Below are 15,714 nucleotides of genomic sequence, written 5' to 3'. Positions count from 1 at the left end.
GGTAGCCAATCAATAACTGGCTCAATTTGAGTTCTATCCCATGGTGGTGAGCCAACCTCTGACACTATTAATGACACTCTGCTATGCTTGTAGACAAGAACCTAGCAAAACTGTCTTCTAAGAGGCTTCATCTGGCAGTTGATGGAAACAGATGCAGAGTCCCATGGCCAAAAATTAGGCCAAGCGTGGGGAGTCTTGTAGAAGAGTGGGAGGAGGGATTGAGCAAGCTGGAAGGGTCAAGGACACTACACGAAGACCTACAGAGTCAACTAAGGTGGGCCCTTAGGGGCTCACAGAGAATGAACTCCCAACCAAAGAGCATGCATGTACTGGACCTAAGCCCCCAGCACCTATATAGCTGATGTGCAGCTTGGTTTTCATGTGGGTCCCCTAACAATTGAAGCGGGGACTGTCTCTGGCTCTGTTGCCTCCCTTTGGATCCCTTTCCCCTAGCTGGACGGCCTTTGTCTGGCCTCAGTGCGTGGGGATGTGCTTAGTTCTGATACAACTTGATGTGCCAGGGTGAGTTGGCACCCATGGGGTGGGGACTCCCCTTCTTTGAGGTGATAGGGAAGGGAGTTGGGAGAGGGAGGTGTGAGGGGGAGAAATGGGGAGAAGGGGATGGGATTAAGATGAAAGTGAATAAATAAATTTAAGAGGATAAAGACACAAAGTAGTTAAAAATGGATAAATGGGGTCCAATGACCCCAAAGACTAAAGACTTCAGTAAGCACCAACAAGTTACCAGTTTTTACCTGGAAGTTAAATAAAGAGCACAGAGGACGGTGTGACAAAGTAGGGGAGGTTGATGAAGAGAACTGAAACAATTAAACCTTCCAGACAGTGAATGAAAAGGAGACATTAAAAGATAAAAGGACCAGAAAACAGTGTAAGCAATAAGAAGTTATGAGTCCCATAAAATATTCCAAAGTCATATGATAAAGCCTTCTCACCAGATTGAACCCAACCAAACCAGAGCAGGCCAGTGAATCCTCAGGTGTTAGACAGCCAGGTGTGGTGATACTTGCCTATGATCCTAGCATCTGAGAGCTGGAGGCAGTAGAATCAGGACTTGGAGGTCATCCTTGGCTACCTAATGAATGCACCTGAGGACCGTCTGGGCCGCAGAGATCCCATCTCGATACACAAACACCTGTAACATCAGCAGAACTCACCACAGAGTAAGGCTAACTACTCACAGATAATGGAGAGATGTAAAGTTTGACCAGAACATTTGAAGGCGTTCGAGGAGCATTCTGGCCCATTTAATATTTCCAGAGGTGAATGGCATATTCTTGTTGAGAATTTCATGCCCGTGTTCAATCTGCATGTTGGCATTTTTGTGAAGAGGAAGAAAAGGGACACTTAGTCAGGGTGGCCTTCCAACCTTATAAGCAGTTGTTTATTTTAATTTCCTAGTGGCGTTAAATGTGGTAATTAATAACTGCACTAATGAAGGGGTAAGTTCCCAAAGCAAGCTCCCCATCTTTGTAAGAAAACCATTACATGAAGGCATTCAGTTGGTAGAGTAGCTTAGTGATAGAGTTTTTTCCTAACAGGGAGAAGATCTCTGGTTTAATCTCTAGGAGTAAGAAATGCCTAATGCCTATGTGTAATGACACTAATTTCTAATCCTTATGTATAATTTATCTAATAAATCTAATCTTTACCCACAATGAAAATGGTTCCAGTTGATGGTCATTACCCACATGACAGGGTGACATCGCTTAACCTTCCCACCACTCACCTGCTTCATGTGTTCATCATACAGTTGCTTACACATATCCAACTCTGCATTAAACATGTTCAATAGTGTGCTATATTGTGGGCTGAAAATTCCCATGACAACTGGTTTCTCTAGAAAATTCCCAAATATGGTCAAAAGCTATAAGGAAAAAAATCAAAGTTAAGAAAGGTTAAGAACTTTGAGCTCTGAGTATAAGAATTTTCCCAGTTTAACTTTTTATACTAGAGGCAAAGTCTAGGCTCTAAAATACATATGGTGTCACAGACAAAAGGTTTATTTTGGGGTCCTCCCGAAAGTCGATACAACCAATAAACCAAATTCTAGATGAAATTTCTTTGTCTCCATGAAAACCCAGAGGATCAGAAATGACCAATGTCTAGAGCCAATGTCTACCTGTTGGCTCACAGCTACCGACATCCTCTGCTGGGTGTCAGGGGTGTTTTCAACCTGGCTCGGGTGTGTAAAAGGAGAAGCAAGACTTATGTGTGTATTATGTGATTCTCCTCATCAATAATTACACCAAATGTAACAATAAAAATAACCGTTCTACCCTTAGTTCACCTCTGAGTTCTAGTCACCCCTAACAGTGGCCTGGGGCAGCAATGAGTCCTGGTCTGAAAACACTACAGGTGGGCACGTCCTTTGACACGAAAGTTCTGGTTCAAGCCAAAGCTGTCAGCTCAGCAGGCTGTCTGTGTCTCAGGAAGAACATGTGCCTGACTGAATTAATGCAACCTAAGTTATAAGTGGGCAGAAACTTCTAGCAAGCATGGGAAGCGCATGGAGAGGGAGTGGGATATAGAGACAGCAGATATCAATCCGGTGCTAGCACCAGCTTCGTGAAGGTCCACACTCTTCTACCGCTCGCTAAAGTCTCTCGGGTTTCCCGGCTTCCTCACAGGTGCCAGTGAAGATGTGCTAGGTTTATGTGTTTGCATGTTTGTATGTTGGCTCTCTCGTCAAGCTAAATCGCATACGAATGTAATGTTTTTACGAAACAGGAGTTGACACAGCACTGTATGCCCAGCATGATTAACCACAGGCCTTAAGAACAAGCGATCAGATACTAAAAACGGCTGATCAGGTACCTCCCTGGGAGGAACTGAATTGCAGGGAAGAAGTCACTTGCTAAAATTCATAGACCAGTGGCAGAGCTGGATTAAAAGACAGGTCTAATTCTTCCCTGGCACCCTCTTAATCTCCCCCATTCTAAGGTCTTGTTTCTATGATTTACATTACTAGAGGGTAACTACAGTCTTAAAGTATCAAGTAAAAAATTTCTAGATGGACCAATTTCCTAGGTTTTGTTCAACTCTATAATTTTGTATTACATTGCTGAACAATTCTGTTCATTATCAATGTTATTAGTCTCTTAGTGTGCCTACTTTCTAAAGCACATAAGTATTAGAAAATATGGACAAGTCCAATTCTAAACAAGGTTGAGATGACCACTGGGGATCTTGGACTATACCTATGTTGACTTCATAATATGCCTGTTATTATATATTGTTATTTTCTACAAGAGATATCTCAAAGTAGCCAAGTGAAACAACAGAAAAATGAAGAGAATTTTGTTCTTATTTTCCTTAGGAAGTAATGGATCTCCCTCAAAACTTCGTTATAGAAGTTTTGCAAACCTTCCCATAATCTTCACTCAATGAAAAAACACAATAGAAAAGATATGTAAATTATCATATAAATGTATCTATTTCATAAGCCACCAAAGACAAACATATTCTGGCTTTTTCTGACAATGGTTAGAATGGTAATAGAAACCTCCAGATAACTTTAAACCCAGTGGGTCAGCTACCTAGCAAAATGTTAATTATTAACTTCCTCTTCCAGTCTACTTTTTGTTGGTTGGGGCTTCCTGCATATTTACAAGTGAGCACTGCTTCGTAGTTTAGCAAAGGGAACCCAAGCATCAACTTTCCAATACATTTCTTTCATCGTATTCACCTTACATTCTCTAGAAGCCTTCTAGTTACACAGCTCATCTTGCTAAATGCCCCATGGTACTTAAGCCCTGAGTACACAAAAGGAAAGATGGAGAAATACTGTAAAGAGAAGACAGGAACTGGAGCTCCTCACTACCAATACATGGTAACCCTTTGCTTCTACGGTGAGAGCTACAGTCACACAGCCTCCTGGTACTTTGAGGCAGGACAGACAGATGTTTCCCTTCACAATGGTCCTGCAAGCTGAAGTCTGAATCTCACTACATTTCCTTTCCCTGGAGATTTTGTTTCAGACCCTTTAATCTCCATCTCCCTCTCGGCTTGCTAATGTGATACAGCTTTCCATAACTGTCATACTGTTCAAAGCAGTATCAATATTAATTATTCTTGGGTTTACCTTCTTCAAAGACTTTTTAATCCTGTGGTTACCTAGAGAGAGAGAGAGAGAGAGAGAGAGAGAGAGAGAGAGAGAGAGAGAGAGAGAGAGAACAGACAGATGGACAAATGGACAAAAGGACAGACAAACAGACAAGCCCTAACTCTGCCAAGTGGGAAAGTCCACAGAGGATCAGAATGCCATCATTTTGTCCAAGAACATTTATCCATATCTAGTCAAAGGAAACAAAATAGCATATTAAATATAAACTAACTGTACCCGAACTGCAGTAACTGCCTTATTTTTTCTCCAATGGGCATCTCAGTTTTACCTGAAAACTTTTGTTTTGTTAAAAAAAAACAAAAACAAAAAAAAGTTCCACCAGAGAACAACTAAACCTGATAAACACCTTCAGCGAAGTGGCTGGGTATAAAATTAACTCAAATAAATCAGTAGCCTTCCTCCACACAAAAGAGAAACAAGCTGAGAAAGAAGTTAGGGAAACGGCACCCTTCATAATAGTCCCAAATAATATAAAATACCTCGGTGTGACTTTAACCAAGCAAGTGAAAGAGCTGTATGATAAGAACTTCAAGTCTCTGAAGAAAAGAAATTGAAGAAGATCTCAGAAGATGGAAAGATCTCCCATGCTCATGGATTGGCAGGATTAATATAATAAAGATGGCCATCTTGCCAAAAGCAATCTACAGATTCAATGCAATCCCCATCAAAATTCCAATCCAATTCTTCAGAGAGTTAGACAGAACAATTTGCAAATTCATTTGGAATAACAAAAAACCCAGGATAGCTAAAACTATCCTCAACAATGAAAGGATTTCTAGGGGAATCACTATTCCCCTAGAACTCAAGCAGTATTACAGAGCAATAGTGATAAAAACTGCATGGTATTGGTACAGAGACAGACAGATAGACCAGTGGAATAAAATTGAAGACCTAGAAATGAACCCACACACCTATGGTCACTTGACTTTTGACAAAGGAGCCAAAACAATCCAATGGAAAAAACATAGCATTTTCAACAAATGGTGCTGGTTCAACTGGAGGTCAGCATGGAGAAGAATGCAGATTGATCCATTCTTATGACCCTGTACAAAGCTTAAGCCCAAATGGATCAAGGACCTCCACATCAAACCAGATACACTCAAACTAACAGAAGAAAAAGTGGGGAAGAATCTTGGACACATGGGCACTGGAAAAAATTTCCTGAACTAAACACTAAAGACTTATGCTCTGAGATCAAGAATAGACAAATGGGATCTCATAAAGCTACAAAGCTTCTGTAAGGCAAAGGACACTGTCCTTAGGACAAAACGGGAACCAACAGATTGGGAAAAGATCTTTATCAATCCTACAACCGATAGAGGGCTTATATCCAAAATATACAAAGAACTCAAGAGTAGGGAGACAAATAACCCTATTAAAAAATAGGGTTCAGAACTAAACAAAGAATTCACATCTGAGGAATGTCGAATGGCTGACAAGCACCTAAAAAAATGTTCAACATCTTTAATCATAAGGGAAATGCAAATCAAAAGAACCCTGAGATTCCACCTCACGCCAGGCAGAATGGCTAAGATCAAAAACTCCAGCAACAGCAGATGTTGGCGAGAAAGAGGAACACTCCTCCATTGTTGGTGGGATTGCAGACTGGTACAATCACTCTGGAAATCAGTCTGGAGATTCCTCAGAAAATTGGACATTGAACTACCTGAGGACCCAGCTATTCCTCTCTTGGGCATATACCCAAAAGATGCTCCAACATACAACAAAGACACATGCTCCACTATGTTCATAGCAGCGTTAATTATAATAGCCAGATGCTGGAAAGAACCCAGATGCCCTTCAACAGAGGAATGGATACAGAAAATGTGGTACATCTACACAATGGAATACTACTCAGCTATCAAAAACGATGACTTTATGAAATTCATAGGCAAATGGAAGGAACTGGAAAATATCATCCTGAGTGAGGTAACCCAATCCAGAAAAACACACATGGTATGCAGTCATTGATAAGTAGATATTAGCCCAAATGCTCGAATTACCCAAGATGCACAGAACACATGAAACTCAAGAAGGATGACCAAAATGAGGATGCTTCACTCCTTCTTTAAAAGGGGAACAAGAATACCCTTGGGAGGGAATAGGGAGGCAAAGTTTAGAACAGAGGCTGAAGGAACACCCATTCACAGCCTGCCCCACATGAGGCCCATACATAGACAGCCACCAAACTATAGATAAGATGGATGAAGCAAAGAAGTGCAGGCTGACAGGAACTGGATGTAGATCTCTCCTGAGAGACACAGCCAGAATATGGCAAATACATAGGTGAATGCCAGCAGCAAACCATTGAACTGAGAACGGGACCCCCGTTGAAGGAGTCAGAGAAAGAACTGGAAGAACTTGAAGAGGCTTGAGACCCCATATGAACAACAATGCCAACCAACCAGAGCTTCCAGGGACTAAGTCACTACTCAAAGACTATACATGGACTGTCCCTGGGCTCCAACTGCATAGGTAGCAATGAATAGCCCAGTAAGACACCAGTGGAAGGGGAAGCCCTTGGTCCTGCCAAGGCTGGATCCCCAGTGAATGGGATTGTTGCAGAGAGGGTGGTAATGGGGGTAGGATGCGGAGGGGAACACCCACATAGAAGGGGAGGTTGAGGGGTTAGGGGGATGTTGACCTAGAAACCGGGAAAGGGAATAACATTTGAAATGTAAATAAATACCCAATTTAATAAAGATGAAAAAACATAAAAAACAATAAACTCTACACCCTTTGTTCTGTCTCAATCCTCCAGTCTCAATGCTCAACACGCTCAATGGTGAAACACAGAGTAGCTTCAGTGGTTGGTCAACCCATTTGAAAACTGGAAATCCCATAATATCTTCCTTGAAAATCAGCCTGCTCTATTACTTTGCACCAGCATTCTCACCAAAGTGTTGCTGTGGTTCCCAAGTCTGCTTGCTTGGATGGTGAACAATCAATTCCCCTCTGGGATATCACCTAATATTAACTTACATTTGATCTGCAACTCTCTCTCTCTCTCTTTTTTAACATGCCCTTCCTATTTCCATATTACAAACTTTCTGTCTCCAGGAGCTATCAGAATGCATTTTTCCCCCAAAATGACTCGACCTCCCCTGCTCTCCCCCCCGACCCCACTCACGTACAAGCTGGTCAGCATGCTACCTGGGCCCCCACCAGTCCCACTCATCCCCAACCTTTTAGATGACTCTTAACACACATTTACATTATCAAGTTCATTCAACAAATATTCTTTCATGCTTCAGTATCTCTGACGTCAGAAGGCGCTAGACAATCGATGAGATTGTAATTACTTTGGCAGCATTTTTTCTTATTGGCACATAAATAATACCTGGCAATCAATGGTGTCTTACGCCCAGTGGAATGGGGGAAAATAGGTCGTTATTTTTTCAGGCAGAGTAATAAAGTAGGCAGATGGTCCCAGCATGTGCAAACAATATAAAGAAAAGAATTATTGAAATTATGGATTTTCTTTTTAACTTTTCGATGCAGCTTACCATTGAGCCGATATGTCATTGGCTACGTTCAATTTGCTCTACAGGAAATAAAAGCTAAAATATAGTGAATGCCAGAAAAGATCAAAAGTTAAATGTCCTAAACATGACCTTCCCAGAGTGAACTCCATTATTCTCTAGTATGTTATCCAAACCTCATTGTTCCGTGGGTTGAAGCCGAAGGGAATACAATGTGACCAACGGGTGAACACTTTACCTGAATCTGAAAAAAAATGTGTGTGACTTTTTCATCTAATGGTCTAAATCATTCACTTTTTTGGGAGCGTCCATGAACTAACCTTAAACGCAGACTCCAAACCACTACAGTTGCTGAGACCCTCACAAAGCAGCGTCCCAAGCCTTCTGTCAAAATCCAGGGTTTTGGACTTGAATTGGAAATAATCACTTTCGAACTCCTGCGTCATGAAAAGTAAAGTGTTAGTTACAGAGGAGACTCCAGCGTGAAAACAGCAATAGGGTAAGCTTGACCTTGCCCCCCCCCCACTGTCCCTCAGTTTATTTTTTCCTAGGGGGATTCCAGAAGAGACCAAGGAACAGCCACGCCTGACTGATTGCACCAGTGGTCACCTTCTACACAGAACACTGCCCGTGTAGCAAGCTACCCGTGTTTCCAAGAAGCTCAGCTTTCCCAGGTCTATGTCTCCCACACTCGCACGTGCACATCAGCGTGCCTGCCACCCTCTACCTCGCTTAGTCATAAATAAAGAGAATGGTCTCTCAAACCATCCCTGTTAGAAAGTTAGGTCACCCCATAAGTTCCACAGAAGGCTTTTGCCTGTCTGTGAAAATGTTGTCTCGTGGGGGTAAGAACGGAATCTGTGCATCCGTGAGATGCCTTATGAGTGATAGAGGAACTGGAAATACTCGGATATTTTTTTCCAGGTCCTCATTAATATGCAGCTGGCAGCTTCCTCCTCATGCATAACCACCCACTCTCGTAATTTGAAGGAAGGAAAATGGGAGGGAATGACTACAGCTTTGTCTTCACAGTGTCACAGTCCCTGTCAGTAAAGCTGTCCCAGGGGACACACAGCATTTCTCATGCTCCACAATGGAGATGCCTGAAGTGCTGGCTCTAGCCTCACTCAGTGAAGGCCTTCCCCTGGCCACCAACAGAATCGGCAATAACAATACATTGTAACCACATCCACATCTGTTTGGCTCAGGGCTTTACATTAACTCAATCTTTACAACAAGTTGATACTGCTTTTCCATTTTGGTAGCAAGTGTTTTGTTTTTTTTTTTTTGTTTGTTTGTTTGTTTTGTTTTGTTTTTTCATTTTAAACAAACTTGGTGAATGTTATTCCTTTAAGGCAGTAGTTGAGAACTTGCTTCCTACTGCCATGACCATTGGTGCAAAAGAAAATCAGGTAAGCATGATTAGTCACTGACTATATTTGTTACATTGACCCATTTAGGAAAACAGTTAGGGGGGAGGGGTTGCAACCTGATATCATTCGTTTCTGCCTTGTGTTTAAGACTGTGTCTAATCATTCGATTGTAGTAATATATAATACATAAACTGCTCTGGCCTCTGGGAGGAAAATCTACAACAGTCTCAGCATTTCTGTGCCTTCAGACGCCATGATGAAATTTAAACAGGTAGGGGTAGTGATTTCGGGAGGTGATGAGAGGGCAGGTGCTCCTGACAGAATGAGACTTGTGCAGTCTTAAGGCCTGAGAGAGATTCACATCTGCCCCAACATAGGAGGGAGGACACGGTGGGTTCTGAGAACTGAGAGCAGTCCTTGCCTAACCCTTTATTGCTGATTGCCTTGATTTTGGACTTACCAGCCTCTAGCAGGTGAGAAATAAATGTCTCAGGTTCACAAGGCACCTAACTCACACTGTTTTGTTAGAACTGCCTGAAAATACTGATCAGATCTCTTACAAATTTAACTTGGAGTAGGAATTGCAGCTCAGGTCAGACTTCTGAAGTCTGTGTCACAAACCATAACATTTAGTATAGAGAGGATAGAGTTAGGTCTCCTGAATTCTAGCCAAGCAGCCTCTCTGAACAAAAATCACTGTCTTAGGAAAAAGGCACAACTTCCTAGCAAGTTTTAACAAGCCTCACACATCCCACTTCTCAGGATAGAAACTGAGAGTACACAATCTGTAATCCTTAACTATTAAATTAAATCCTTCAAAAGAATGAGCAATATCAGAAGGGGATGGCCCAGAATCTCCACCCCAGATTCACATATACACATGAACATGCATATGAGCACACACACGCAAGGACAGGCATACACATGCACATATACACATGCACACATGTATACCACACATACATGCACACACACATGCATGCACATGCATACACACATACATGTTCTCTCTGATCTCGATCTCTCTCTCTCTCTCTCTCTCTCTCTCTCTCTCTCTCTCTCTCTCTCTCTCCTCTACATTACATTCCTAAAACCAAATTTAGAAATGTCCCCAAGGGACCTACCTATCCCTTAGAAAAGCCAGCAGGGAGTGGATGGAGAAGAGAGTTCGGTGGGTCAGATTCTAATTTAGGTCTTTGAAAAGCAAGAACCCAAGTTTGATTCCCAGAACCCACTAAAGGATGGACAAGAGCCTCTGTCACTCATGTGTGTACACACATGTGCACTTGCATACACATGAACACGCACTTGATAAAAAGACATTGCTACAGAGAACCCACTGACTTCTCTGTCAAGTTGCTCTTTTTATAAACCCTAAGAGACACTTGGGAAACTCCTTTAACTCTTTCTGAAAAGTGCTACCCATCTTCTCTCATAACCCCTGTCACATCTGTCTCCATCTTTTCCAGCACAAACCTCCCAACCTCCATTGCTGTACATCTAGGCTGCTGTTACCAAATCTCCAAGGTGCAGCCTGGATGATCTATGTCATTTCAAGTCAAGATCCTATAAGTTATCTCAACTAATAATCCTTAGTAAAGTAGTAGCAGAATGGTTCTCAAGGCCCTGCATGGGCGGGACCTGGCAACCCTACTATTTTCAGACTTCTATATAGCCTCCGGCATCTCTAATCTCCTTTATCAACTTCTCTCTTGCCTCCTTTCTGTTTATGGGACAGGTCTCCATGTATTTTCACCTCTGGAACAGAACTATCTTTATCCTCCAGCATTCAGCATGCTGTATAGTCTCCTACCCATATTCTCCTCTGGATTCTGAGTCGAGAAGCCTAATGACTGGACTTTTCCCCCCCCAGTAATAGTCCCAGTATTTCACAGAGTTCCCAGCTCAGAGCTGTTTCTCAGTAAGTACATAATAGACAGTAAATGGTGAGTTAGTATGACGCAGGAATCATTAATAAAAACGTTTCTATATTCTGGAAAGTACAAAATTGCCTGTATTAGCATCCCGAGATGCTATCAAAAAGGTTTTAATTAGAGGAAAGCCATGATTTGACTAAGCATGTAAAAGGCTCTCAAGCTGCTCCACGGAGAATAAATTAAGGGAGCCAATGCAGGCCAGAGGGAGCAGCTTAGAGGCAAATGCTGCAGTGCAGGCAAGAAATGAGCCATACTATACTTCAAACCTAGAGGAACTGGCTGTTGTGAGAAAAGGAGCGAGGTCATCAATGACTCTGAGTATTTCCCCTATGAGGTCAATTATGACGTTTGAAGAGCTGAAGACAGTCAAGAGTGGATGGGGGATAGGTAAAGGCGTAGCTCTGAACAGGTTATTTTAAGCCATCCATTGAATGCGCAGGTGAGATGATGATCGGGTTGTTGAATATGCTGTGTTCAAGACTTGACAAAATTACTCACTGTGAAATGTCCTGTGCTTATTTATGGTTTTTGAGGAGTTCTTTACCCTCTCTGACACTGTTCTTCCAGTGGGACTTGGGGGGTGGGGTGGATATCAAACTTGATCAGTTTGGGATTTTGGAGTGATTAGCAGGATTCCCCACACTCCTTCCGTTATTTTTAAATCTCCATTCCTATATATCTGACACCTCATAGCTCAGGTTGTGGTATAGTTAGATCTTGGCCTGTTTGTTCCACTTGTCTGTTACTTTGTATCCTTTTACTAAGAGGGTTAAATTGTAAACTAAAGTTTCAGTTTCAAATTCACACCAAGTACTGAACCTGCTTTAACAGCCCCCAATCCCCACCCCCAGTCAAATCCCTTTTGGTGTGGTCTGTGTTGCGGTTTGAATATGGATTGATACAGCTGTTGTGGGAACAAGTGACAGGTTCCAAAACATGAGAATAGAACAACTACAGAACCCAGTGTTCTTCTGAGTCCACCTTTAACTGGGATGAAATCACCTCGATAAGACAGCTGTAAGGAGTTGAGGGCAGGTAACTCACACCTAGGATATGCAACAATATAAATGGCGGTGAGTACATGAATGGGTTATTCAATCTCTACACACACACACACACACACACACACACACACACACACACACACACACACACACACACACACGGGGGGAGGGGGGAGGGAGGGAGGGAGGAGAGAGGGCAGAAAGAGAGTGAGTTTATATGAAAAGGAATGTTAACTCTGCTCAGAAAAAAGAACTCTGTCATTGTTATGGCACAGACACCCCTGGGGGACACTCTGTAAATGAAATGAGTCAGACTCCAAAGAAAACTGCTGTGTGGTCATGGATGTGAGGTTATGATGGGAAGGTGGGAGGAAATTTTGAGAGGTCAGTCAGAAGATGCAAAAATCACAGGTACACAAAAGCTCAGATATACAGGGTAAGCAAGCCCAGAGGGCTCATGATGTGAGATACATAGTGAAATCGTCGTTGGGATTTTTTTAAACCAGACCTTAGCTGCTCTTGTCATGCTCAGAATAACCATGTAGAAAAAGAGAAAAGTTCATTTTACTAGATGAACTTTTCTCCCTCCACTATCTGTGTCTTAAAAGACTTTGGTGCAAACTGTACGTTCATAAGGTTTTATCTTTACAAATAAAAATAAGATTACAATCATAAAAATAATTCCTCTTATGCACTGCCAGAATCTTTTTGACGAAAATGTGAGGTGTATGTTTATGACAAAGAGCACACTGTGTGAATTCACTGAGTTTGGGCATGGTTAGTGCACGGCATCTTCCTCGGGACCTGAAAAGTCGTTCGCTTTTCTCTGTTCAGGGCAGACTCCACAGATTCCATTCTGGTTTTACTTGGATATTCTCTACTATCTTTATATGTCTACAACTCTGTAGCCATCTTTTTTTTTCTGCTAACGGTAACTTTCCTTTGTATTTCTTTGAAGGTCTTTCAGAGAACTTTGTCTTTTAAATGAAGCACATTTTGGTGTGACCCGCTTCTCCTTGCTTTGGTGCTCTTACTCCAGCTGCTCCTTGGGTTCCCGATGAGGTTGTACGCTGATAAACTGACCATACATTTAAAAGCTGAAGTAGAACTGTTTTAACATACCCCAGGTGCACCATGTGCTGGTGACTGTCCCTGCTGCTGATGGGAACCGTGGCTCAGAAACATGAAAGTGAACACACAGCTAGCAAAGTTCAAAATGTAAGCATGTCTGCTGAATGCCTATAGATTTCTCCACATCAGAAGCTCAAAAATTGAGCTGAGCTAGGTAGTATGACATTTAGTATCCCAACACTCCTAAAGTAAAGGCAGGAGGATCAGGAGTTCAAGCCCAACATCAGCTACAAGAGACCCTATCTTACACACACACCACACACATACACAATGGAAAACATAGCACACACACGCGCACACACCATACATGCCATAACACACACACACACACACAAAATATAAACATATACCACTACACTTATATACCATACATACCATAACACACGTACACACTAAAATGTACAGATACACACACACTATACAATACTACACGCACACCATACATATTACACACAATATATATATATATATATACCATACCACACACAATAAGTTGTTGCAACATGACAAGGTTTTTGGTGTTCCTATTCTATTTTGCTACTTAAAAAGAAAAAAAAGGAGCCAGGCAGTGGTCACCCACACCTTTAATCCCAATATTCAAGAGGCAGAGGCAGGCTGATCTCTGGGAGTTCAAGTCACACCTGGTCTACAGATGAATTCCAAGACTGCAGAGAGACACAGAGAAACCATGTTTCAGAAACAAGCAGGCAAGCAAGCAGTTTGTTTTTCTGGAGCTCACCATAACCCCTTCTCATTCTGATCCTTCTCTGAGAAGTGACCATATAACTCTGATGCTGAGACACAGCCCTGCATAGCTTTCCTCGAATTCAGGGGGACTCTGTCTTGTTGTTTTCCTCTGCTTTCTCGTTTGAGTCCACTGCCAAAGATCCACCTCTCTGATTTTAATTCTTTTACTTCTGCTGAGGTTTCTGAGTAGGATAGAGAACAGCTTGATGAGTGCCTGTTCCATGGGCCCTGGAGCAGCTGTTACCACGGTAGCTCAGTAGGTGCTCTTGGTTGGTGCTAATCTAGTCCTTCACACTCTTGATTTTCTGTTTCTCAGCTATGGAGAATGGGGAGTAGAGGCGGGGCTGGGATGGGTAAGCTTTCAGCTCTGCAACTTTGTTTCACTGTTTTGCTTCTTTGTGGCTTGGGGCATGTGCTTAGCATTGCTGTTTCCTTGGGTGGATGGACCCCTTGTCACTGAGGAATCCCTCTTCAACAATTTTCCTCACTGTGAAGTTCACTTGTTGTAGGCCTTACTAATTTCCTTTGTAAAGTTTGCATCATATGCCCAATGACTTACAATTGGCTTGCATGGTTATAAGGGGTGGGGTGGGGGTGTACCAGGTCACATGTTTTTTTCCTTTCTTTTTTTCCCCATCTTTATTAAATTGGGTATTTCTTATTTACATTTCAAATATTATTCCCTTTCCCGGTTTCCAGGCCAACATCCCCCTAACCCCTCCCTCTCCCCTTCTATATGGGTGTTCTCCTCCCCATCCTCTCCCCATTATCACCTTCCCCCAAAAAATCCTGTTCACTGGGGGTCCAGCCTTGGCAGGACCAAGGACTTCCCCTTCCACTGATGCCCTTACTAGGCTATTCATTGCTACCTGTGCAGGGTCAGTCCATGTGTAGTCTTTGGGTAGTGGCTTAGTCCCTGGAAGCTCTGGTTGGTTGGCATTGTTGTTCATATGGGGTCTCAAACCCCTTCAGCTCTTTCAAGTCCTTTTTCTGATTCCTTCAATGGTGGTCCCATTCTCAGTTCAGTGGTTTGCTGCTGGCATTCGCCTCTGTATTTGCTGTATTCTGGCTGTGTCTCTCAGGAGAGATCTACATTCGGTTCCTGTCAGCCTGCACTTCTTTGCTTCATCCATCTTATCTAGTTTGGTGGTTGCATATGTATGGGCCACATGAGAGGCAGGTTCTGAATGGGCATTCCTTCAGCCTCTGTTCTAAACTTTGCCTCCCTATCCCCTCCTAAGGGTATTCTTGATCCCCTTTTAAAGAAGGAGTGAAGCATCCTCATTTTAGTCATCCTTCTTGAGTTTCATGTGTTCTGTGCATCTAGGGTAATTCAAGCATTTGGACTAATAGTGATAAAAACTGCATGGTATTGGTACAGAGACAGACAGATAGACCAGTGGAATAGAATTGAAGACCCAGAAATGAACCCACACACCTATGGTCACTTGATTTTTGACAAAGGAGCCAAAATCATCCAATGGAAAAAAGATAGCATTTTCAGCAAATGGTGGTGGTTCAAACTGGAGATCAGCATGTAGAAGAATGCAGATAGATCCATGCTTATCGCCCTGAACAAAGCTTAAGTCCAAGAGGATCAAGGACCTCCACATCAAACCAGATACACTCAAACTAATAGAAGAAAAAGTGGGGAAGCATCTCAAACACATGGGCACTGGAAAAAATTTCCTGAACAAAACACCAATGGCTTATGCTCTAAGATCAAGAATCGACAAATGGGATCTCATAAAACTGCAAAGCTTCTGTAAGGCAAAGGACACTGTTGTTAGGACAAAACAGCAACCAGATTGGGAAAAGATCTTTACCAATCCTACAACAGATAGAGGGCTTATATCCAAAATATACAAAGAACTCACGAAGTTAGACCGCAGGGAA

At 42.4% G+C, this 15,714-nt stretch overlaps 1 protein-coding gene across 1 annotated transcript in view; it reads right to left on the bottom strand.

Annotated features, from left to right (window-relative positions):
* Window positions 1–15,714, bottom strand: part of Dnah11 (dynein axonemal heavy chain 11) — a 298,504-nt gene that overhangs the window by 254,919 nt on the left and 27,871 nt on the right. Inside the window, exons 9-11 of the mRNA XM_032908348.1 lie at window positions 7,947–8,063; window positions 1,748–1,885; window positions 1,200–1,324 (exon numbers count right to left, since the gene is read on the bottom strand). Coding sequence (XP_032764239.1) covers window positions 1,200–1,324; window positions 1,748–1,885; window positions 7,947–8,063 — 380 coding nt within the window. The remainder of the gene's footprint in view (window positions 1–1,199; window positions 1,325–1,747; window positions 1,886–7,946; window positions 8,064–15,714) is intronic.

This window comes from Rattus rattus, chromosome 7, assembly GCF_011064425.1.
Source record: "Rattus rattus isolate New Zealand chromosome 7, Rrattus_CSIRO_v1, whole genome shotgun sequence".
In the NCBI taxonomy this organism is placed as follows: Eukaryota; Metazoa; Chordata; class Mammalia; order Rodentia; family Muridae; genus Rattus; species Rattus rattus.
This window is presented reverse-complemented; position numbering and strand designations above follow the sequence as displayed.